The 25,993-nt window shown below is 38.9% G+C and overlaps 1 protein-coding gene and 1 long non-coding RNA gene across 2 annotated transcripts in view; one reads left to right on the forward strand and one right to left on the reverse strand.

Moving 5' to 3' along the window:
• Nucleotides 1-25,993, reverse strand: part of pear1 (platelet endothelial aggregation receptor 1) — a 64,359-nt gene that overhangs the window by 9,752 nt on the left and 28,614 nt on the right. The window contains exons 5-18 of the mRNA XM_059339454.1: nt 20,536-20,628; nt 14,869-15,115; nt 12,674-12,776; nt 12,124-12,260; nt 11,049-11,261; nt 9,170-9,344; nt 8,929-9,049; nt 8,631-8,794; nt 7,332-7,434; nt 6,246-6,398; nt 5,472-5,603; nt 4,514-4,645; nt 3,263-3,385; nt 2,950-3,168 (exon numbers count right to left, since the gene is read on the reverse strand). Coding sequence (XP_059195437.1) covers nt 2,950-3,168; nt 3,263-3,385; nt 4,514-4,645; nt 5,472-5,603; nt 6,246-6,398; nt 7,332-7,434; nt 8,631-8,794; nt 8,929-9,049; nt 9,170-9,344; nt 11,049-11,261; nt 12,124-12,260; nt 12,674-12,776; nt 14,869-15,115; nt 20,536-20,628 — 2,115 coding nt within the window. The remainder of the gene's footprint in view (nt 1-2,949; nt 3,169-3,262; nt 3,386-4,513; nt 4,646-5,471; nt 5,604-6,245; nt 6,399-7,331; nt 7,435-8,630; nt 8,795-8,928; nt 9,050-9,169; nt 9,345-11,048; nt 11,262-12,123; nt 12,261-12,673; nt 12,777-14,868; nt 15,116-20,535; nt 20,629-25,993) is intronic.
• On the forward strand, nt 10,386-17,651 carry LOC131976434 (uncharacterized). Its single transcript, XR_009394796.1, has 3 exons — nt 10,386-10,482; nt 14,923-15,122; nt 17,311-17,651. It is a non-coding gene; the product is annotated as an uncharacterized LOC131976434 (long non-coding RNA).

Below are 25,993 nucleotides of genomic sequence, written 5' to 3' on the forward strand. Positions count from 1 at the left end.
GCTACTTGCATTAAATTAAATGTGTTTTTATTTATTTATGTTTTAATTATCTGTAGTTTCATTATTGTCTTTTTGATTTAATATACATGTTTGCAAATATTTGCATTTTTCAGGGCTACTTGCATCCACTTAAATATGTTTTTTTTTTCATTATCTGCACTTTCATTAATTTCTCATACTCTTTTGTGTTAGATTAATCTCCAAAATTCACTTCAGGGCATTTAAAATGATTTCACTCTGTCATATTTAGCTTTGTTTTGTTTTTCATTTATCAGCACTACTTGCATCAGTTTGAATGTGTTTTTTCCCTTTTTTTTAATAAACTGTAGTTTCATAAATTCCTTATACTCCTTTCTGTTTGATTTAATTACATGTGTTGTACTTTATTTTGATTTATATTAGAATCATTTGACTAGATGAGTAGATGAAGTAGATGAAAAATAATTGTAATTAAAAATGAATAAAACAACTAATACAACTAAATACAACTAAAACCAAATAATGATGAAGAAAACTATAAAAACACCATTTTATTTAAAAATGCTAAATATCCCCTGAAGAAAACTAATTATTCTCTAAAATTCACTTCATGACATTTGAAATGATTTCACTCCGCCATATTTTGCATTTTTTTGCATTTATCAGTGCATTTTAAAACATCTTTTGTGTGAAATACTGCACCTTCTGCTCCAGTAGTATGTATCTGACAGCTTAAGCAATTTATTAGTTTGCAGATTTGATGTTAAGTTTATAAAATACAACAAAGTGTTCCTAAAAAAACACTTCAGTAAAAGTAAACAAATATAAAAAGTGAAACTCAAAAGTTGTCAGTGTGAAGAACGGCTCCTTCCAGAGTTTAAAGTATTGACGCAATAATCTGGATCTAAAGTGGTTCTGCATGTGTTGCGTCACAGATGGAGAAGTGGAGTGTGGACATGCTCATACGTGGAACAATAAACTACAAGTGCTATAAATGATTTAAGATTAAAGCAGTGGTTTCCAGCCTCTGTGTCATGAGACCTCTTACAATAAAACAGTGGCTCACTGTGTTTATGAGTTGTTAGAAGTTCCACGAAAAACAGATTTTCCTAATAAACTTTTCACATTGTTTCATTTAAACGACTGTTTGAGGCCCATAGAGGTCAAAGGTTTCATAAAAGTCTTTATTTAGCAGGTAGACTTGGTGGAATAAACATCATAACTGTATATTAAGTGGTTTAAAGTTGATCCACCTCAATCGGCTACAACACTGACATGCTGCTTATTTACTGATGCAAAACATATAACAATGTTATATATTGAATTATTATTGAAACAAGCAAGATTAGCTGATAATACTTCAGTACTTCTACTTTCATTTTAAATTCAGGACTTTTATTCATATTTTAACATTGTTTTGTGCTACTTTTACAGATCTTTTACTGTCTGTCTCCAACCAAATGCACACATGTATTTGATTGGCTGTCTATGAGCCAATCACAGCGCTCTACATCATCTAAAGTGGACGCAGCAGGGACACACCTTTTTCAGCAATCATGGCCGACCATGAGACAGCTAGTAAGCACCAGGCACATTTTACTCTGTTATTTATATTGTTAAAGTACAAAAATGGTGTTTGAGCTGTGTTTAAAGTACACATGAGATGGTATACGGTTGATATATGTTAAAATATCAAAAGATTCATAGCTGAATGTCCCTGGAAGAAAATGGGAAAATAAATTAGGGGGTTTACTATTTTTGATTTATTCTGAATGTTCTTATTAATTAACTTGCACTATGTTAATTATGTACACAGAATTTACAGCTCAGGAGACTTCAAACATACATTTTTTAGAGGATAATCTAATCTTAAAACTTTTAATTTTGTTAATAAAATATACACAATATATCTGTAATATGTTTAAAACATCACTTTATATCTAACTGAGTTACCCATTCAATGCTACTGTTTTTTGACAGAAAATGGCAATTTTCACTTTTACACAGTTGCCAATGAAGTTGGAATAATTTTGTTTTCAGACACAATCCTCTGTTAACTGTGGTTTTATTTTCATTGTGAAATGTTTGGAAGAGATTGATTAATACAATTTTGAGAAGATATACGCTTTATCTGTCAAGAATAAATCTCATTGTCACAATCATTCCAAGCAAAGAGGTAAAAAAATACATATTTTATTCCAACTTTATGAGTGACTGTGTAGGTGGTTTCTATTGGCATGGATAGAAAAAAAAATGCATAAAAAATATATTTTTATAATTATTGCTAATGATTTATGAGTTGAAATCCACCACTATTATTTTTTCTGTGTGTTTTGGAACTTACGTAAATGCGTTGATTAAGGCTGCAAACTTCCAGGAATTTTCACAGTTAGAAACTAATTTATGGGAATTAATGGGAACTTATGGGAATAAACAGGGAATTTACAAAATTGCAGGTCATTTTGCTTAACTTTTGAATGTCAGTTGGGATGAGTGATATTTAACTCAACATTCCTGCTTTTGTTATTCAATTAAAGAATTGACTGAAATTGATTTGAAATTGAAACTCATTCTTATAACACTGGAGGGGTGAATAGTGGACTGATTACCACAACCTAAGTCTGACTCTATGAAGTTGTCAATATTTTATAGGTCGATTGTGATTTGGAACAGTCTTCCAGATGAGGTTTGTGAAATTACGGGAAAGGCTGGTTTTAAAAGAAGATTAAGAATGTATTTGATGCCAACACTTTAATTATATGGTCATTTTTTGAGTGTGGTTGGGCTATGTAATACAAGACTGTATAATGCTTTCATTTTTATATATTTTTATAATGACCTGGGTTTGTAATGCCTGTGGTACTCTCTGTTGTTTTGCCGTCAGCTAATGGGGATCCTTTTAAATGAACAAATAAACTGGAAATTGACCAGCAATTGACCACCCCTTTATAATATATGAGGGTAACCGACCTGGAACGGCGTATTCAGAGTTGACCGTGCGGCTGGTGGAGAAGGACACGGTGGGCGTGTTGTTCTGTTTGTCCTTCTGCCTGCGGCGGTAGAGCAGCAGCAGAGCCAGCAGCAGCACCACCAGGATGACCAGCACCACGATGCCGCCGATGGCTCCCCACGACTCCCTCTCCCCAGGAGGAAGGGGGACCATGACGCTCCCCGACTGCTCCGACGAGTCTGTCAAACAGGAGGAGGGACGAGGAAGTAGAGCAGCTGTCGTTGACTTTCAACCTCAGAAATGCATTCGTGTTGGTGGTGTTCGTGTCCTTACCTTGTTTACAGTCCTCTCCTTCACTTTCACACACACAGTCTCCAGTGAATCGGTCACAGAGGAGGCCGGAGGAACAGGAGCAGGTCTGAGAGCAGAACGGACCAAAACGACCTGGACTACAGGCTGGAAAACACACGGTACACGTCACATCCACACATTAGATACATTCACAAGTATTAAATTACATTGTATCTAATAATGCTCCACTTCAGTGCTCACAGTTCACCACATTTGGGATAAATTGTGACAGTGGGTGCAATTCTGAGTGAACTTGGTTTTTTTTAAATATTTTATTCTATTTCATCTGTTTAAATTAACTTTGTTCTGGAGAATTATGAGACTTTAGAGGTGCAATGATTAGCTGATTCACTAATAAGTTGATCAACAGAGCAATACTTATTCGTAATAATGATTAGGCAAAAAATAAAGCACACAATCTCTGATTTTACCTGATTTGCTGCTTTCTTTGTCATCAAGGAAAATAATCTGAATATATTTTACAAACTTTGGGAAATTAAAACCACTTTTTATTTTACTTTACAGATTAAATCATTAGTTGAGAATATACTACTACGACTACTACTAATAATAAATGATAACAACAATGTTATTTTATTTATTATTATTATTATTATTATGTTCCTCATATACAAAAACATTTCTGCCATATTTAAAAGTGTTCCCCCTTTAACACTGAATATTTATTTACACTTATTTAAGTCACTGTAATCGCAAGATGTTCTTATTAGAATTATTAAGAAAATTGTGTTATTTTGTAGGTTGTTAAAATTGTTTTTTAGTTCATTAAGTCATTATTCATATTTACCGCTAGTACATTATGTGCATTTAATTTTCTGTATTTTTTAAGGATTAAGCTTAATTTTGCTTGGTCACATACATAAACAGCATGCAAAATGATATTTACATTAATTACATAAACTTTATTAATGTAAATTAGGTCAATTCTATTAGCTGTAGTGACATAAATGTCTAATTCTCTATTCTGCTTGATTTAAATACATGAATGGTACTTTGTTTTTTGGTTTGTATTAGAATTATTTGACACTTTTACATGAAAAATGATGTAATTGAAATTATTAAAAGTGATAAAATAGATCAGGTCCCACTCCTGAAGTGGAGACTAAATGCAGCCTGTGGATTCTACCTGGTGCCTTTTTAAATATTTGTCTTTAAGGGGAGGCCCACAGGCTGGGACTGTAAAAACCTCCTGCTGTGTGATGTCTCACTCACGTATGGAGCAGTCAGTAGCTGTCCAGCCTGGCAAACATTCACAGTGACCGTCCCGGTGGTCGCATGTGGAGTTGTTGGCGCAGTTAACACACACTTCAGAGCACTGTTTGCCGTAGTAGCCAGCTGGACAAACTGTCAAACACACAATGTTTATAGAAAATACCTGAGCCGGATTACAATCAGATTGAATGAAGGAGATTTCTGCAACATCTATACCGCCCTACAAAGTCTAACTGCAGTAACTACACAAGGGGTAAAACTGAGAAAAGCTGCTTTAAAGTTTTTTAACTGGCCAGCCAAAGGGGTTGTAGGTAGTAGGTAAGTGATATGACACTTATTTCTGCATGTATTGATGATGTGATTTTTATGCTAAAAAATCAATGACAATTTATTTGACAGTTAACCCCAAAAAGGTTGTTACTGCAGTCTGGTTTTGCATTACTATTAAAACATTTTACAGCAATGCAAAACCAGAGTGCAGTAACTACAATGTTGTTGTCTTCTTTCAGCTTTTATATTTTCTTTTCAGTGAATAAACATGTTCAAATTCTATTCAAATATTTGTGTATTTTAGACTATAAAGTAATGTTCATTTTTAGTCTTAATATAATTTTAAGATATGTAAGATATAATTTTATTATTCTCGTCTTCACTATTCAACATAATGAAGAAATACAAGTCTATATATGCAAAGCAGACCGTGCAATTACTGCTGTCTGCTTTGGTTTTAAGTTGGATTTTGGAGTTACTGCAATTTTTACATCATTATTTTTCTGAAATAAAGCAAAATTTAAATCTAAAACATTGTCACGTGATAAAACAGACATCAGGGAGTTCATTTTTAGTTATAACTCAATTTTGACCAGAAACGTAGTTACTGCAGTTAGGCTTTGTAGGGCAATATACTATGGCCTTATGTATTGAATGAGTTTGGATGATTATTGATGTTAATACCAACCTTGATCACAGTTGGGTCCAGTGTGTCCAGGTAGGCAGTCACACTCTCCGGTCACATGGTGGCAGCGGTACGACTGGCCACAGGATGGGCAGGACATGCTGCACTGCTCCCCATACATCCCAGCTCTGCACTCTGGGAGCCAAAGCATAAAGAGTGAGCCAGGCCAGATGTTTGTAAATCCACTATTATTCACAATATGAATCAGGTGTTATTCCAAATGTAGCATTTTCCAATTTACACATGGGCAATATGCAATATTATTCAGGTTTTCGGAGCATTCTTTAGACATGTATACAGTGCATTCAGAATATGCATCTCAGTTGGGGTTTTTACTGCAGTTTGCACCAGTTTACAGCCTCTTGCTGTTTACAGTCAGCTCTGTGCAGACATACAAACAAAGAAGCCAAAAGTTTACAAGGTTGGGGTAGGGATGCATGCCTAAAAGAAAATATTATATTTATGGTTGAAACGAGAAACAAGCCTACTTAATGTTATAAAAAAAACTTGGATAGCATCAGGTTATTGGATATGCGTAAATATCAGAACGCCTTTTTCAAGAAGGTGGTTGAAGGAATAAAAGATGTATGATGTGCTCACACAAAAGTAGTACTTTGAACAGCTGCATGTAAATGGTTAAACTTAATTATAATTGGCCCTGACAAAAGGTTAGTAGGACTATTATCTTTTTCAGTATAAGGGCAAAAACTGGAGTATCTTGTGCATTTACACATAGCGCTGTTTTCTGTATGTCAGCCGGCTGGAAACAGCACTCACTGTTCTGGCAGGTGACTCCCCAGAAGCCCGGGCGACACACACATGCTCCGTTTTCCCTCAGGCATGTGTCGCTGTTGGGGCAATGTTTGAAGCAGGTCTGGTTGCAGTGTCGCCCCCACAGGCCCTCCGAACATGGCTCGCTGCAGCGGGAACCTAGAGGGGGGAAATCGAGAGTGAATAGAAGAAGCAGCACAGGTCTACTCTTTTTCTGTTTTGTAGGAAGTTTTCATATTAGGGATCTTCCTGAATCTGAATATGTTTTTTGGGGAAGCAAAAATAATGTCTATCTGTGTATCAGCGTCAGAGTCATATAATCTTGGACGGTCACAAGATAAAACACTTGCAACAGAGGATTACTATATTCTGTAGTGAACCCAGTCTGTGCTGGACTGAAGCTGCAGTTTTCTCCAGTGACCTCAGAGCCATCACCAAACATTGTGTATGCTTTATACTGACTTATTCAAATAGAGTATAGTATAGTGTTCCATAAGTTTGATTTGCTGCCGGCCACAAAGACACTGGTTTATGGGTTTATGTTTATTTTACAACTGTATGGAAATCAGCTTGCAGAGAGTAGAAACTTGGTTCAGATAAATAGTATAATTTCTTACTTTTCAGGTCAAAATTAAACATGAAAAAACACACGATCAATTTAAAACAAACCATACATAGTATATTAGGTAGTTTAAATGAATCCTACAGGAAAATGCTACTTGCATAAATGCATCAATAATAAATATGTAATATATTCAGAATATACAAAACAATGTGTATGGGGCCATTCTGCATAACAAGCACTTTTACTTTTGATACTTTAAGTACATTTTGATGCTGATACTTCTGTCCTTTAACTTGTAGTGGATTAATTTCGCAGTGTGGTATTAGTACTTTTACTTAAGTAAAGGATCTGAATACTTCTTCCACCACTGCTCTCTGGTGGTCCTTCAAGTCAGAGAATGGTACAATCAGAATCAAAGAGGGACCGAGTGGTTTAAAACCTGTGGCTCACTTAGTTCTGCTGGAACAGACTTATCTGTGGTACAAAAGCCAAGCTGGCAGCGACACTAGGAGGACGTCATCACTTACCCCACCAACCTGGCAGACAGTGGCACTCCCCGGTGGTAGCTTGGCAGCCGTCGGCATGAACACAATCACACCTCTTCAGGCAGCCTGGCCCAAACGTGCCCATCTGCACATGTGAGCAAATGCCAACGGGCAAAGAATTGTCAGGGGAATCTCTTCAACATTCGGCCAGCTCAGTCAGAGTCAGACAAAATACTACACTGGCAGCGTGTCGTTGTATAGACAGCCTGGTGGGTTGGCATGGCTGAGGTAAGAGGGGGCACACGTCCAAAACACAAGATTAAAGCGTACAGAGGGTGAGGTAAGGGATGAAACGCTGGACAACATTTCCACAGACTGTCCAATCAGAACTGACATGTTCCGGATAATTATCACCCTTATGATTCGTGCATTAGTCTTATCAAAGATAGCAGTTCATTTGTCCGCTCGGTTTGACGCAGAATAAACATAAAGTACATTTTTCTTATCTTCTACAGTCAGTATTGTTTTACAAAGTGGCATGTGTTTTCATGCAATGCTTGGGCTTGAGTCCAGGACATTTTTTATGTTTCTTTGGGAGACAAACAAAGATAAAGTGGAAAGGGGTTCACATGTTAAAACTGATCTTTTCATTAAAACATTGCACAAGTCCTTACTTGGACTTTGCACCTCCATTTGTTTTATATTTTTTTCTACTTACATATAAAATATTTTCCTACAAGTATACTACATATATTGAGCATCTTCGGCACAACCCAGGATTAAAACAGTTGTATCTTATCTTACCTACTTTTTTACTTACTAATTCTTGGCTGACGAAAGTCGTTATGACTTAAATAGTTTCTGTATCAAAGTTGATGAAGTTCCATAAAAGAAAAAAAAATTGTCTGTATAGGTGTTGTTTTTTTTTGCATTTCTCAAAGATCACTGACATGGTTTGAGTTTTCCCCCCTTTTTTATCTAAAGGTGCAATATGCGATTCTGCAGAAAGAGTTGATTGTTGAGTCTCATTCTCAAGTCGTCAAATACAGACGTTTTGATTTATTAGCCATAATGAACCACCAACATCGTCAGTATTTGACGACCTGTGCAGAGTGATGTGTATTACACAATTAGTAGGTTTATATTTGTATTCAAAGTGTCGTTCATTGTCAGGAAAAAAACTGCTTTAGAGATTAATAGAATTTCCGCAAAAAATAACAGAAGTGTTACTAATAAGACAAATTTCTTCTCCTGGTTCATGATTACCTGCTGGGTCCCACCTCTGCATGCTTTATAAAAAAAAACAGCTCATGCTATAAAGCCTCATTTCCAAGCATTTACCGGGCACGGTTGATCACAGCGAACCCCCTTCCAGCCGGCTGTGCAGGCGCAGGATCCATCTGCACGATTACATTTTGCCCCGTTGGCGCAGTGGCAGGTGGCGTTGCATCCTGGGCCCCAGGTTCCCTCGGAGCAGGGGGTGGAACAGTTCGGCCCACGCCAGCCTGCAGACACACGAAGGACAATCAGCCATGTTTAATAGAAAGTTATTCCACCAGTTTTGCTCCAGCGGGTCAGTACTGACTGTCAGGTAATAAAACATTTCCTCTCTAACATCTCTGTGTGGATATTTGTTTACCCTCTTTGCAGAAGCAAGTCCCGTCAACCGGTGAGCAGTCCACAAAGTTGTCACAGGAGCACTCCAGGGAGCAGTTCTTTCCATAGGTGCCACTTTTACATGGACTCTCACAGTGAACCCCCTGCAAAAATACAAAAATATTAACTTTAATGATAAGCCTAAAGGCAGATAAAAGATGAGATAAACATACAATAAAAATAAGTCATAATATCTGAGAGTGAAAAGAAACTCCACCACTCACCGTGTACCCGGGGGGGCACTGGCATTGTCCGGTGGCACTGTCACACACTCCTCCATTCACACACAGACACGGCTCCAGGCAGCCGTGACCGTAGAAACCGTGAGCGCAGGTCTCGTTACAGAACAGTCCCGCCCACCCTGGCTGGCATGTGCATTCTCCTTTCATCGGGTGGCAGCTGGACAATGAAAATAGAGATGATGAAATCACGACAAGAAAATACTAAGAAACTGTGAGAAAGTGCTGATTCTGCCAAAGAAACACACACAGAAACACAAAATGTGTGCTGTATGTGTACTTTGTAGAGGTAGAAATCATAAATCCCTTTGCCGATTTAACTTTGACTTCTGTCAAATTCATAATTCTGTCATATTTATGCTATTGGTGGAGTTGTTTTTGACAGGCAGAGCTGTTCTTTTATGATTAACCACAGCAAAATTATCAAATTTGAATTAGTATTTAAACAGTGTTTGATTACAGGACTTTGAAATACTCAAAGTAATTACTGTCCAACATCAAGAAAAGCTGAAAAAGGGTCTCACCATAGTCTTACAGGCTACATGGCACGCCCACTTTACTACAGGGCAAATTTTAAACAGATATGGTTTTTGTGCAATAATCTAACCAAACTGTGACCACTGAGAGCGTACTGTAGTGTGTGTCTTATGACTATGCACCCACTGATGGACTTCTGGGGAAATCTTTATTATTTAGGGGGCTTGGGTTCAGGGTGTTACACAAGAGCCCCTCAGTGGTGATACACAGACAAGTTAATGCACATTTGATATGGTTTTCATATGTTTACATAAGGTGTTTGTTGGCGATGGTATTATTTAAATGTTTATGCAAACTAAAAGTGCATTGTGCTGCTAATGTTGTTTTGTGGTTATTGATATTAAAAATATGGTGAAATAATTTGTATCAATACTTTTTCAGCACATTTTAACAACACCATGATAACACTGATAACTGTAATAATAATAATTATATAATGGAGATCTGACATTTTTATTCATCTCTAGCTGTTCTAAAATCAGAAATAATTTAATCAGCTGAAAAAATTTTTTTTTTGCCAATGAATATGTGGAAAATTTAGCTGAGCTAATTAGCAAACATGCACATCGACACAGGTGTTTGCAATTATTCTGGTTGATTAGGTACACCAGGAGAGTGAGGGAGATGCCAATCAAGCACAGTCTGCACACGCCCCCTCAAAACCACCAAACCAACAGACACATGGGGCAGAAACAAGCTCATCAGGCCCACCAGCACGAGGTGCTGAAGGCTTGAAACCTACTTGGATCAGCCTTAAGAAGGTAAGATTTATGCTTTAATGGAAGTCTTTTCAAACTGTACACTTCATGTTTACATAAGAAAAGTATTCATGAGGAGTAAAATATCTCACCTTCAAATGGATGCAGTGTTGCCAACTTGTACTCCTGTTTCCCTTCTAACTATGCTTCCCCCTTGTGATTTTAAAGCTTTAATATTGATCTCTACATTTCCCCTGCTGACTGCCTCCTTCGCCACTTTGTCCACTTTTCATGTCCTGGTATTACTGAGTGTGCCGGTGTGACATCTTTATTGTTCTTCTGTGCATGTGGGTTAGTTCAGGTCTGTGATTCCTGCACACTGGAATCTGATTGTTGGGCCACAACTTAAAAAAAATAAATAAAATCAGATTTGAGCTATTAATCTAAATTGAGCTCTAAGGCTTGCAGTGTTTATGCAGCTTTTGGCTCGCTTACTGAGGTTTTGCTCAACCAAAATGTGATTATTTCTGCCTCCAGGGTAGCGCTAACCTGACACTTGTGATCGTGCAATTCCTGCATGATCTCTTGTAACGCTTCAAACCCTTCTTTTTCCTTTCACATCCACTCACCTGAGTGTGTGCTTGTCCTGGCAGAGACATGTGCGTTCACAGTGCATGCCGTATTTGCCGAGTGCACACATCCTGTCCCTGCAGTGTGGACCACTGAAACCCGGCTCGCACAAGCAGGCTCCATCGATGTTGTAGCAGCGTGCGCCGTTAGCACAGTCACACACGCCTTTACAGTCCTGACCGTACGTCCCTGCAGCACACTCATCATTACACCTGAGGGCAGTAACACAGAAGGTTATACAGAGGAACTGGAAAAAATGGAAAGTAATGCACAATTTGATTGTAGACTCACACATGGACCACAAACCATATCTAAACTTCAATTTTAAATAGTGGTTAGTCAGTCAGGTTGTTAGCCAAGGCTGTATTTATCAGCCTCTGTTGTCTGTTAAATAGTAAGAACTTATTCTGTTTGACAGAAAAGCTGCAATGGTTGCCAGTTCAGTGACTAGAAATAATCAGTTATCGGCACACAGCATGCTCATATTTACCACTCCAACTGGGCTGTGATGTTTTAATATCAAAGGATATCAAGTATGAGGAAGACAAAATACTGAACTAAAGTTTGTCCAGACTGAGCATTCACTCACAGACTTGGGGCCTGTTTACAACGCTCTCGGGTGAAAACAACAAAATATTTAATCAGATGTGCCCTTCGTTTAGATGGCGATGGCTTTTTTGGGGCTTAAAAACGCAAAAAAATGAAACCACCCTCCAAAGTGGAAGTCTTAAACGCTCCACCGTTGCGTTTCTGTCTAAAGGGCTGAAAACGCTAAAGTGTCTCTGATGAGCTCACGCTGGCTCTCGTCCCACACGCGTTACGTAACATCCATGTCCAGTCCATGACAACAAACATGTTATGTCCATCAGTCAGACATTCCGGTTGCCTGGCGTGCATACTCCATCAAAACGCCACTTTTGTACTTTCCACCCGATCGTCTCCATCTAAACAGGGCCTAAAGACAGCTTTGTGTTTTGGTTCTTGCAGTGGAGAAAGAAGCATCCCTTGGCATGAATGGACCTTTAGGACTGTCCCATTCACAAGCAACCAAATAAGACCCTTGCACATACACACCTGTTACCAGTGAAACCTTTAGCACACTGGCACTGTCCAGATTCGGGGTCACATTTGCCTCTGTTGTGGCAGACACACTCGCCAGCACAGTTTTGTCCAAACCTTCCCTCTGAACATCGCTCTGTGCAAACGGCACCCTGCAGAGAAACGTGGAATAAACATTGTTGTGGAAGAAAGAAATGCCAAGTAAACACAGATGCATCATTGCAAAAAGCTGGAAGACACCAACGTAGCAACTTTATGCCGTTACTCTGAAAATAATCTGTTAGTCTGCTCTCTGAAGGGATCACAATCACTTCTCCAGTCATGCATGTCTTCCAAAGACAAAAAACCCTCATGAGGAACTTTTCACATTAGTGGAAAACCTTGCATCTGCACGTCTCCAGAGATGACAGGTTGCCTTCAAAATGTCTTTTAAAAATAAGTCAAGGACTGTTTGTCCAAAGCTTGGAGCCAGCTGGAATATAACGTAATACTAATTCAAAATCTGGCAACCTCCACGGAGAACACGAAGGTTAGTGTCAGTGCAAGCTTTAACTTGAAAACATACCGTCCATCCAGGTGGGCAGTCGCAGATGCCTTTGCCTTTACAGATGCCACCATTCTGGCAGGGGCATCGCGCCTGGCATTTCCTGTGACACGCCTTCTCACAGCTGGGGGGAGAAACAATGAAGTCGATGCTTAATAACAGCTTAATGGACCTCTTTAGTCAAAAACTCTGTGTGTCCTGGGACATTCCTGAGGACTTAAGTAAATGTTTTGTTCTACAGTAAAAATCGAAAAGCAAAGTGTTTTCAGAGTTTTTGGGAGATTGTTTTTTTTAAGCATCAGCATAAAGAAAAAAGTCACTACCTATTACCTATTCCTGTTTTATAATCAACGACTTTTATTAAGATTGAATTAAATTGGGAGGGAAATTCAAAATACGTAAATTAAAATTGTATAACTTTACTTTCAACTTTACAGCTGCAACATTGAAGAGATGCACACATTAATGCAATAATTACAATAAACATTCTCAAATGGGCCATTCCGCATAATGAGTACTTTTACTTTTGCCCCTTTAAATATATACTTTTACTCTAAATGAATGGCTTTTACTTGTAACAGAATAAGTAAGAGATCAGAATATTTCTTAACTTTTCACAATCTTGTAACTCTATAGGGGTTGTATATAGACATAATGACCTTAAAGACAGCATTTAACTGTCCATATTATTATATTCTGCTGTACTACTCTGAAGTCAAGCAGTAAAAACAGTCAAGAAAAGCAGGGAGCAATAAAAACTAACAGTAGCTCTCTGATTACTTTAAGACTTGGCATTTCAATAGCTTTGTGGGAATCATCAGCACGGTCGGAACGTGCCTTCAACCAATCACACTACTGGGCTGAGACTACCTCTTGCACAATTTAATGTTGGGGATATTATATTTTAAAATTCACCCTTGAGGTGAAATAATATGGACAGACTTCAAATATACACAATTCATCAAGGAGCTTTATCCCATGATCCGTGTTGCCAAGCCCCCATTCTTATTTCACTGTGGTGGCGGTGTGTTGTGTGTTCACATTGGCAGTATGAGAGTTTCCACTCGTATTTGGTGGGGAAGAATTTTTATTGCTTACTCATCCTCGGAGGCATCTAAAAACAGGGCGTAACAGATGACTAATGGATTATACTGTAGTGCACAAGGGTCTATTTTCCATCTAAAAATGAAATTGTGGAAACAAATAACTTGGTAACAACTCACAGGTCTGTGTATGACATACCGCCCTAAACATTAAGATAATGAGGTCAAGTGTATTGAAGTGAAGTATCAAATGTTTTCTACCTTAATATTAAATAATTAACTCCACATACTCTTAAAATGGCTCATACCAAAAAGTACACTGTGTTCATTTTGAGCTATGCCAGCAACATGACTCTCGGAGCGTCGGTTTGACTTGAATATCTCCGCAACTACTGGATGGATTGCCATGGAATTTTTCTAAAGACATTCTTGGTTCCAAAGGTATGAACTTTGATGAGCCCCTAACCTTTCCACTCACACCAACAAATACAAGTTTCTCAACAACTATCTGATGGATTGTTATGACATTTGGTTCAGGCATTCATGTTCTACTTGGGATGATCTGTAATCGTTGGTGATCCTCTGACTTCTGTAAAGTTTAATTTATCCAATATATTAGTTTATGACCAAAACATCTGAAAAACTAGAAACATTTCAATCAGACTTACTTGCTACCAATGCATCAGCCAGAGCAAATAAAACATGAGCTCAGCAAAATCGCCTGTTTTCAAAGCTGGTATTAATTAAGATTTGTATTAGTATGCAGACCTGAAACTAGTGATTGAGACCATAAATCAGTCGAGAAATGTTTACTGAGGCAAACAGTGAGAGGTAGTCATTTTTTCATAGACATCTATATAATTGAACTCCTTTTTACAACCAGTGGAGTCGCCCCCTGCTGGCCTGTAAGGTATTTCCGTATCGACTTGACTTCAGACCTGGAGGTTGCTACTTGGGGGACGAATAAAGTATTCTGACCATAATTGCAAATATTTTGCATCTAGTTTCAGAAGTTTAATTGGTGAAAAGTGGAGCCAACCCTAAATGCCTAATTTATTTTTTTGGTGTATGTATTTTTTGTGTGTAATTACAATTCTAAAATATCATTTAGAAGACGCTTTTATCCAAAGCGAGGTACATTTGAATTAAATATATTTATTTTTGTGCACTTACAAAGTCCCAGTGAATCCATCCCGACATGAACACTCTCCGGTTTCTTTATCGCAGGATCCTCCGGTACCACATTTGCACCTCTGCAGACAGCCCTTCCCGAAGGTCCCGGCTGGACAGGACTCCTCGCAGTAGCGTCCTATGAACCCGGGAGGACACTGACACGTCCCCTTGACCGGATCGCAGAGAGCTCCGTTCTCACACTTGCACTGCTGACTGCAGCCAGTCCCCCAGTGTTTGTCATCACAGGCTGAAAGGTAACAGGACAATTTAGTTATTTGATCATTATGAAGAAAGTTGTTTAGCATTCAGATATTGAAACACACACCCGCTAAATAATCAGATTTATTCATGCAGAATTGTGTTTAAAAATTAATTGTGACCTGGTTTATGGGGTTTGCTTTGTTTTTTTGTTTCATCTAAATCTCCAAATTTAATCCATTTCATGATTCTTACTGGATTAATCTCATGAATCTACCTGAGAAACATGGATCAGATGAAATTTAATAACTTTTTTTCTCCGCCAAGATGGTAATGTTTTTGGTTGGGTTTGTCTGTTTGTCAGCAGGATTACGAGAACGCTGCTGGCATAATTTTTATGAAACTTAATGGAAGGGTGTAGCAGAGGCCAGGGGAGAACCCATTAAATTTAGGAGCGGATCAGAATCACAGGGCGGATACTGAAATCATTTTTCACATTCGTCAACATTGCGAGATGGCACAGTGGGCTTCGGTGAAGGTCTGAGCTCAACAAATGCCCCTCTAGTTAAAACTTTTTTGACCAGAAAAAGGTTGCTTTTCTTGTAGTCCTGCCACTACTCCTGCAGTTAAACAGCAACACACATTCACACCAGGGAGGGTCTGACTTTCATTGCCCACATTTTCCAGCGACTCAAACCAGTCAGCTTCCAGTAATACGCCTCCTACTCTAAACATTGAGTCAAACCAGCTCTGCAGTGCTGCAAATTAAATAAAAACACCGAAGCAAAAAATAAGATTACTCATGATTATTGGAACTAGCATATGTCGCATGAACGATTGTTTCGTGTCAGCTTTGTTTTTCCTCATTTAACTTTCCTCCCGTACATTGTGGTGAACACTGACAGCAATACGTGATGTCATGAAAAACAAACACGGAAAAAAATCTGATTAAATTCAACAACACGGAGCTGAATAAAAGAACAGAAACAAGAAGTGCTTTGGGATGACATAAAGTCCTGACTCTTCCACACATTACTGTGGATCTCACTCATACTTTCACATCCAAATCTCCCCCTTTAGCCTTGGAGTGTCACATTACCAACAAATAATTTCAAACTGGCAGGGAGATTTGCATGGAGCTCACAAGACGGACGAGCTTTAAATGGTTAATTTAACAGAAGTCTGGGGATTGGCTCCGGGGGGTTTAGCATGCAGCGGAGATTCACACAAGGTTTGGATTTCCATTCATGATGAAGAGATCTCAGTCCACTGGGTCGCGTTTGGAGAACCCGGATTGGTCATGCGTGCATTCTTCAAATTTCTCATCAATACCTTCAACTCCCTTGGACACTGGACATCATCGAGGACATGTGATATCCAAAAGGCCTGACGCAACTCATGTATGGGCGTCAGTTTTCTTCTCTCGAGCTAAAAACAATTTCAACAATTTCATGCCGACCTCTGTGAATTATCTTTCTCTGTGTGAGCTGCACACATTCATCGAGGCCCTGGCTACATGCCATGTTCCCAGTTTCTCCCCCTACCTTTTCCTCTGATGCACATGTGCCCTGTCTTGAAAAGTGCAAGGACTGCTTTGACAATAATAACAGAGGGTAGAGTAGAGCCAAATTTGGCCTGGAGCGAAGCACGCTGCCATGGATTGTAGTGTTTATTGCACTAACGCCGAGCAGGACCCTTGCCTCCTTTTTTGTTTAAATGAATCATACCTTCACTTGTTCTCTGTGTGGGCATTGGAGAAGGGGTTGTGCCGGTGCGTGTCATGTTGACTAATGAGAAACTCAGCTGGAGCAGCAATGATGTTTACACAGACATTCTGCAGGACAGCAGGGGAGATTTACTGAAGGTCTGCAGGACTGTACGCATACGAACTGTGGGGCTGATGCATCCAGACTGGAGATGAGTGAATGGGTGAAATTTACCAGATTGGACGTGCAATTTTTGAGCAACCAGCTGGCAGAGTCCGAGCCCCTCCAGTGACTCTTCCCATCTGTTTGTTTATCTGCATGTAAACATTCATCCTCAAGTGCTAAGCTTTCTCTTAACAGTGTTGCTGAGTTTGTTTACCTTCATCAAACACACTTATTTTAGCTTCAGGGTGTCTAGCTTTGATTTGATCATTGTAATGACAAGCACTGATCAACCCAAAGTTGCAAGAAGTTCGACATTAGATATCAAAGTAGTATTCACAGACTATTTTAATTCTAATCGTTTGCATTTGTGCAGGACTGTTCAGTGACCTGACCTGCAGCATGTTTGATTATTTATCACAGTGACAAAACAAAATAAAGTGTCATGACCGACTCGCTGAAGATGTGCTCTCACAGCTCCCTAAAAATAAAAGCCTAACCCTTGTGCTCTCATGTCCTTTTTTGGATAAAAATGTCTTGTGTCATAAAAACTGCCATGGAATTATATTACTTTTCAATCAACATCAGTTCTGATCATAACTACCAGATATTCATTTTTCAAAATCTCAAAATTTGTTTACTGTTTTTATAGAAATAAACATGAAAAAATATTGTGTACTAAATGCTAGGGGGGACTCTCTTTCAGTTTGGGATATGGACATTTATTGTATTGTTTAATTTATTATTTATATTTATTTTGATGCATTTTTTAGATCATTTTTTTTATAAAACTGCAATAAATGTATATATTCATATTTTTGAAGAGGTATTTTTTGTAACCATCAGTCCTGAAATAACTTCCAAATATTAATTCATTTTAATACTGTTAACCCTTTAAATGCCAGTTTATTGACATAGTGCCATACTGGTGTTTTATGAAAAATAAATGCGTAAGGGGATTATTTTCACTGTCTGGGTAAATGAATGATTTACAACATTGATTTTGATGCATTGCATCAAACACTGCAGTGATCCATAAAACAGCTTGACCCTTATAAAAACAAGGAAAATGCTTTAGTAGAAACTTCAATTTTGAAGCCAGGGCTCTAGATTTACAGCTTGATATAACAAACTGCATGATTGTAATCGTTGTGGGATCAAAAATTGTGGTTTTAATGGGTTTCAATGGGGACATTTTTGTCCTTAAGGGTCTGTTTTTTGTCCACATAGTTTATCATAGTCTAATTACAGGAGGTGAGGTTACAAAAACTCACACCAAATGTAAGTGTAAGTGATAATCTAATTTTCATCCAATTTAATCTAAAAAACAGAAGCCCCAAATGTTCCTAGTGAGGCACAAGGGTTAGGTTCACTACATTCATGGAGTTACAGATCCACACAGAGTATCATCAACACGACCTCTTCATTAATACAAACCCATATCTGTGATATTGCGAGTAGTAAACCCACTGATTGACACACACTTCAGATCTGGCATCTCTTGACTGTCTTTTATTAGGAATGCACGCTGATATGGTGGGAAAATTCTTCCTTGTCCCGAGAGAAATGACCAAGTAGTGGTTTGGGTATTGCTTGCGTACAAAGTCCACATAATCTCCTGATTATATAAACAACCTTCACTGCTCATTTTTGGTTCCATGTCTTCGCATCTCTCCATCAAAACAGTGCTTATTTAAAGCATTAAATACTTTACATGACATTTTGTAGCTCCCAATGAGCCACATTCCTGCTTCTCTCTCACTTGTAATTAAAGTTGAGGTACTTTAAACTTCTACTTTTCTACTTCCACTGTTTTTGTTACAGCCTTTTTTTAATCCAGTGAAAATCTCAAAATTTGGTGACGTTGAATTCACATTTTTCTGATAAAATGAAGGATAAAGTGTTATTTTGTGTTGAGAAAGTTCTTGTACTTCTAAGGCTAAATTATTTAAAATGCTCTTGGATCGGCTAAAAAATGCATCATCCAAAGCTGAAAAAAACAGGTCTGTTTTTCAGTAAAAAAATTATTAATTTTTTTTAGGATCTACAGCAGTAAAATGCCACATACACATTTAAGCAGCAGTAATGATAATCTGAAAACATCTTGCATAATTCAAATAGTGACAGGGAAACATTTTACTGCACAATGATGCTGATAATACTGGCATACTTTCACTTAAGCTATGATTTTAATGCAAAACTTTATTTTCTGCAGTATGGCATTAGCACTTTACTGAAGTAAAGGATCAAAACACAACTTCTACTGCTTTTTGTTATTTCCCTTCATGTATTTAACAGAGAGTGCTGAGTTTACTTTGCCTCCTCCTTTCTTTTCTCCATTTTAATGGGCAAACGGTCCTAAAAACATATAAAAACCTCAGTCCCCTCTCCTCTTTCCCAGAGTTAGATAGCTCAACACACAGGCATCCAGGAAGTGTCAGGGCTCATTCTGCCAAAAAACTCCATTATAGGACGATGCAGTGGAGCCAAGGCTGCGAGGAGGAGGAGGAGGAGGAGGAGGAGGAGGAGGAGAAGGAGTGGAAGAGGAGAAAGGAGCAGAAGGAAAGCAAAGAAAATTTAAGTGAGGGTTAGAGGAGGGAGGGATTGTAAGGAGAGACGAAGAGAACTGGGCCATGCAATAGAGAGAGGGGTAACATTTTCCACTTCCCCTTCCCATCATCCCCCTGTCAGGACATCAACCACTACCCGTTAAAGCTAATTCCTTCTCTCTGCAGAGGAACAGAGGGGGGAAAATGGAGGAGGGCTGTGTACTATTGACCCAGCTGACTGCAATGAAACGGGCTGAAGGTAGTGGAAAACTTCATTTCACTGATCGGGACAGCAGCCCCCGCGAAATGTGGTTCTGGTTTCACACTGCACGTTGTTTGGACGATCAAATTTAAGGAGATTTCAGACAAGACAAACTGGGTTAGACTTACTGTTCTGAGCTGGTGCCTTAAATAACTATTATATAACCATTTCTGCTGACTTAAGTTTTGTGAAAGAAGTCATAACGGGTAGAAGAAGCAGGTTTAATGTCTCTTTTTTATGGACGATGGCTGCACTCCGTACATCACACAGCATTTAACTCACTGACTTTGTCAGAAGTTTCACTTTTATTCCACTTGATAGTTTTATTCATTTTACTTTAGAGGACGTCTTGACTTTATTTACAAAAGCTGCACAATAGTTGAGTCATCATTATTCATGTTGAACTGTAACTGAGTGAGAGGTGGAGGTGGAGGTGCAGCTCCTGCTGGTCTAGTAAACTGGTTTCTGGACTGAGGCTGACGTTAATGACTCATTGCTGTGGATGCAGTAATGCTCCCTTGCTGTTTCCACTGGAAAGGCCTTCTGTGTGTGTGTGATGGAGTGGTGTATGTGAAGATCAGCCACTTGACTAATGGCCAGTTGTCATTTCCTGTTGTGTATTTCAAGTTTATTGTGTGTGTGTGACCTGAAGAGAGAGAGAGAGAGAGAGAGAGAGAGAAAGAGAACGAGAGAGATGGATGGGAGGAAAAGCAATGAGAGAGAGAGAGGGAGGGAGAGAGAGAGAGAGTGTGAGGAAATGTCTGATGGAGAGGAAAAGGCTGATTCATACCGCTGGAACAGTCTTCTCCTCGCCAGCCTCCCTCACACTGGCAACGATCTGGAGCGACACATCGACCGTGGACACACTCCTTGGTGCAGCGAGCTGTTGATGAGAAACGCACGTTATGAAAGACCCGGCTTTGTGGAGGATACCAAAGGCAGTGGCTGACACGTGGAAAGGTGTGCAGTTATCCATGAGTACAGATCACACTGTACAGGACAGAGCGTCCCCACTTTTCAGCCCACTATGATGAGCTCCCTTTATAAACAGCACCCATCATGTTCCAGAGTCGATATTTTTACAATTGGTAATTTACACAAGAGTGAGAATAGTGATCGTGTGTGTGTGTGTGTGTACGTGTGCGCGTGCGTTCGGCTTTATTCTTGGTGGAGATACAGAGTGAAATGGGGAGATAGAGCAGGAAAAGCCACAAAGTCAGATTCAAACCTGGGCCCGGTACGTTGGAAATGAGCCATAATGGTATGTGCTCTACTGATGAGCCACCGATTCACACCTAACCTGTTTGGTTCGGTTTAAAACAAACTTGTGTGAGTTTGCCCGGTTGGAAAGCTGTCAGTTGAACCCCAGTACAACTTGAAAAATGATGGGCTTCTCTCTTCCTTCAAGTGATAACAAATGTGTGATTTTAGATTTCAAAGCTTAACTAATAATTGTGAAATATGTTCAGGAAGTGATCTGCTAATTGATCTGTATAAAGCCATGTTCAATATATAACCTATTTATGCAAATCATCTTCTTCTTTACTTCCTTCTGCAACCTGTGGAGTTTCCCCCTGCTGCTCATTGGAAAGGATGCAGGTTTAAGGAGCTTCACTTTTCAGACCCAGAGGCTGTCTCTTGAGAATCATTTATTCATTCACACACAGGAGGGTAGATGTGGTAACATGGTCGCCCACTGATCGGAGGGTTGGTTGTTCAATCCCTGACCATGGCAGTCTACATGTCGAAGTATGCTTGGGCAAGATACTGATCCCCAAATTGCTCCGGATGCTGCATTCATCTGCGTGTGAGTGACCACCATGTAGGGAAGCATCATCCACCAGTGTATGAGTGTGTCTGTGGCTGGGTGAATGAGCTCTATATGAAGTTTTAAAGCAATTTGAGCGGTTGCTAAGACTACAAAAGTGCTATACATTGATTAAAAAAAAAAAAATGCAGTCCATTAACCATCATCAACTAATCCATTTATCAAATGGGGCGAAAGGCGGGGTACCATTTTGGACAGACACATAGTGACAGACAACCATTCACACTCTCAGTCACAATTTAGAGTCACTAATTAAGCTAAGCTGCATGTCTTTGGACTTTGGGAGGAGAGGAAATATCAATAGAGTCAATAGAACACTTAAAACTCACTTTATCAACTTGGTATCCGCCACTACTTTTTAAAATATAACAACTTTGAGGTCACTATATTAACATTCTGTAACATCCTCAAGCCAATAAATGTGTGTCCTGTTTGTATAATGTGTGTGTGTGCTGAGAGAACGTTACGGAAATCACGATGATTATTATTAAAGACCATGCACCATGTGTTAAATCTGTTTCAAAAGTGCACCATTTCAAGGGTGTTTTTATTCAATTAAAAAGCCATTCAGCTTCTTGCATTCTTTCATTCTAGATCTGTTCCACCCATCATAAACAGCGTATGAGCCGTCAGCCCGACAGCTGGGCTCAGCTTTACAACAGAAAGCACCCGTGTTGGTTGCCATTCATGCTGTCAGGAAGGTTCCTCTTAGAAAGAGAGGCTTTGAGTTGTGTTATCGCCAGCAGCATAAATGGTTCTGCGATTAATTAAGTTAATTGAAACATGCATTCATGACTCAAGACTAATGATTTCGCCGGAGAGCTCTTCATTTTATTTCTGTCACACTAGACAAGTATTTTCTAACCACTTGCCACTGAGGACCACAGGCTGAATTATGCACATGGTGTTTTTCTTTCATAAACAATAATTTAACTGATTATTTTCTCCTCTTTTGTTGAAGGTGTGTGAATACTGGAGGCTAGGGGCATGCAAGAAAATGCTAACATGTTATCAAAAGGAGGTAAGTGTAATTATATCTAATTATAGGTATTTAAAAGCACTGTACATTGTGCAGAAAGCGGCTTTAGGAGGAGTCAGAAATGACACGTTGAGAGCAGAGATATTTCAATTATAAAGCTTAAAACGGCGATCAGCAGGCTCCAGTCTTTTGCTTTTCTGATGTCAGTCAGTCAAATCAAAGGCTTTTGTGTTTGGTCACAAAAGAAAACTACAAACACACGAGACCGCTGCGCAAGACGGCTGAACAATAAGCAACTGAAAACGCACATTATCTCTGCTAAACGACAAACATTTAGCTCCGAAATGTCAGTTTTTGATGCACAAAGCTCCAAAACCTTGTTATTACCATCCAATGATATATGATGTATGAGAAGGTTTGTGGCGCTAAGGTAGAATTTTCTCAAACCATGCAGGCGTGTATGGTTTCACTTTATTTATATATGTCACTGCTGACTGTGAGCAATAACAGTCTGTCAGCAAACTGTTGACAGCTGCATCAGTTAGTTCATTACTGTCTAAAAATACCAATCTGTTTATTTAGACTCTGCACTGCACCCAAACATTTATTGTGCAGAACAAACGACCTTGACCATGAGCCTCATGGCACACTACTTAAGGTTAACATCAGGATTGAAGTTTTAGGATTATGATTACTCAAGACACATTAAAAGCTCAGTTTGTTTTGGTGATATCGTGGTAACTCAGTCACAAATCAAATCCATATGTAGGAATGTTTTTTCCCCTTCAGAAATATTTTATTTTCATTTATTTATGGATCTAAAAACATACTCAATCCCAAGAATAAAATGTTAAAAGGCATTTGGGACCATTCCATCGCAGTCCCAAGATGTTAGATGACAGACATAATACACACATAAATAAGTCCTGATGAAACATCTGAAAGTCCCTTGTGTTTTGGACAAACACAAGTAAAGGGATAGTTTGGATTTTTATCTTGAATGAGAAAAAAAAGGTGCTGAATGAGGTTCTTGGAGAAGCGGGCAGGAGTACGGACAGAGCTAGGCAATGTACTGCTGTGTACCGGGACAGCAGCTAGAGGTGTTTTAACCACTTGATCAGTTGTTTGTTTGTAGTTTTGTATCAATTTGTTGTACTTAAGGGACCCCTTAATGCTGTCCCAATACCATTGGATAATCTGGTTTCCAATCCTGCCCTCCCCAAAAGTCACAAGGGTGTTCTCAATTCAAGGCTGAACTGATTGTCTGCCCAGATGATTCTGTAGTGTGAGGAGTTAACAGACATCATTTTAATGTTACCGACTGGATCAGAGCCGCCTCGTTTCAACATCCTGACAGGCCAGGTGTCACGTTACTGTTAGCTAAGTTTGAGAGTTCATTCATTCATTCTTGCAACTGAAAAGTGATCTGTTTCATTCTGAAGAGTCAGCTTTTTCAAAACTAACATGGCTCAGTTCAAAATTTTGTTTCATAACAAAGGTCGTGGGGGGCCAGAACCGATCCCAGCTGACATTGGGTGAGAGACCCACCCTGGACAGGTCTCCAGACTATCACAGAGCTGGAACATAGAGACAATCACACTCTCATTTACTCTTACGGAAAATTTAGAGTCACCAATTAAACCTAAGTGCATGTTTTTGGACTGTGGGAGGAAGCCAGAGAACCCTGTGAGAACCCACGCTGACACAAGGAGAACATGCAAACTCTACACAGAAGAGCCACAGGCCGGAGTCGAACCGGCGACCCTCTTGCTGTGTAGTGCTAACCAATACACCACCGTGTAACCCTTGAGAGTATTTTGAGCCTGTGCTGCAAAATGTGTAAGCCTGGCTGGTTCTGTCTTCCCAGCCATGACTTAATCCACAGTTATTCTCAGAGGCAACCGGTTGACAACGACAGGCTGCCACCATGTTTGTTTTTATCTGAAATTATGTTTAATCAAGCAAGTTTCTGTGAGATCCTAATTCAACTTGTATGGGCACTCTGACGCCGATGTGCATCTTGACTGAATCGTCTCAAGATTATAATGTTAAAAATCGGTTAAATCCGTGGTCTCCCACGTTTGTTTTTAAAATCAGTTAGAATCTAAAAATCCTTTATCGTGCACCAGGCTTAATCACCAAATAACAAACAAACTGAACACATTGAAGCAGCAGTAAACCAGCTATTCCAGTACTCTGGGAGGTAAAATGACTGGGGACAGGGTGTCTGACACCAAGTAAAGTGGTGAAAATATTGTAAATTTGCCTAGCTTTCCTGCTGCTCCTCCTGTCTGCTTCTTTAACTTGGAGACATACTGATCTACTGCAGGTAATACACTGACTATGGATAAGTACGTCATACAACCCCACTTTAAAAAATGAAGCTTTGGCTACTTCGTTTTCTTGAGGCACACTGCTGGTGTTACCGTCAAGCTGAGTGAGTTTCACATTGTTCACACAATGCCGTTCCTGTTGTGCAAGCAGCAGTGCCACACCTCTGAATTCATCAGTAACAGATGCTTAGTTTATGAAAATAAGAGTTGCTGAAATTATGCGAATTCCTTGAACTGAAATGAAAATGTGAAAATCATGAAGAGGGTTTTTCACAGTGTCAGCAACACACAGTTCATTTTAAAGTTCCAGCTCCTACAGCCAGTATCAGCATGAGAAGCCTCAGTAGGAAGAGAACCCATAATTGTGGTAATTCCAGTGTCATTCGCAATTCTTTTTTGACTTTGCACGTTGCATGGAAAAAAAGAAATGTTGTGCTGGGTTACTGTCTAAATGATTCCTCCAGCATCACGTTACTTTGTTTGCTCAAGGTCTCCTGCACATGTGCACCTATGGCTCTACTGTATAATACTGAGTTTCACTGTCAAGCCTGCATCTGGATTATTTTATATCTCCTGAAAAGGAAACCTTGTTTACATGGAGCCAGAATTCTGCAAGAAATGGGAATTAAACAACGTTGAGCTATTGAAACAATCAGATTATTAAGTAATACATTAGATGTAAACTCAGTGGTGAAATTTGACTAAGTACATTTACTCAAGTACTGTACTTAAGTACAATTTTGAGGTACTTTACTTGAGTATTTCCATTTTATGTAACTTTATACTTCTACTCCACTATATTCTGAGGCAAATATTGTACTTTTTACTCCACTACATTTAGCTGACAGCTTTAGATATTTCAGGTCAAGATTTAACATAAAAATGTGATTAGATTTTTAAAAATTAAACCTCATAACAGGATATTAAGTAGTTAAAATGAACCATACCTTGACAAAATGCTGCTTACATATAATGCAAATAACCTAATATTATATCTAGAATGTATTTAACTTTCTGAGTGGGTCCAATCTGCACAATGAGTACTTGAGTGCATTTTGATGCTGATACTTTTTTACTTTTACTTGTAATTTTGAATGCAGGACTTATA

This window comes from Centropristis striata, chromosome 8 (assembly GCF_030273125.1).
Source record: "Centropristis striata isolate RG_2023a ecotype Rhode Island chromosome 8, C.striata_1.0, whole genome shotgun sequence".
Classification (NCBI taxonomy): Eukaryota; Metazoa; Chordata; class Actinopteri; order Perciformes; family Serranidae; genus Centropristis; species Centropristis striata.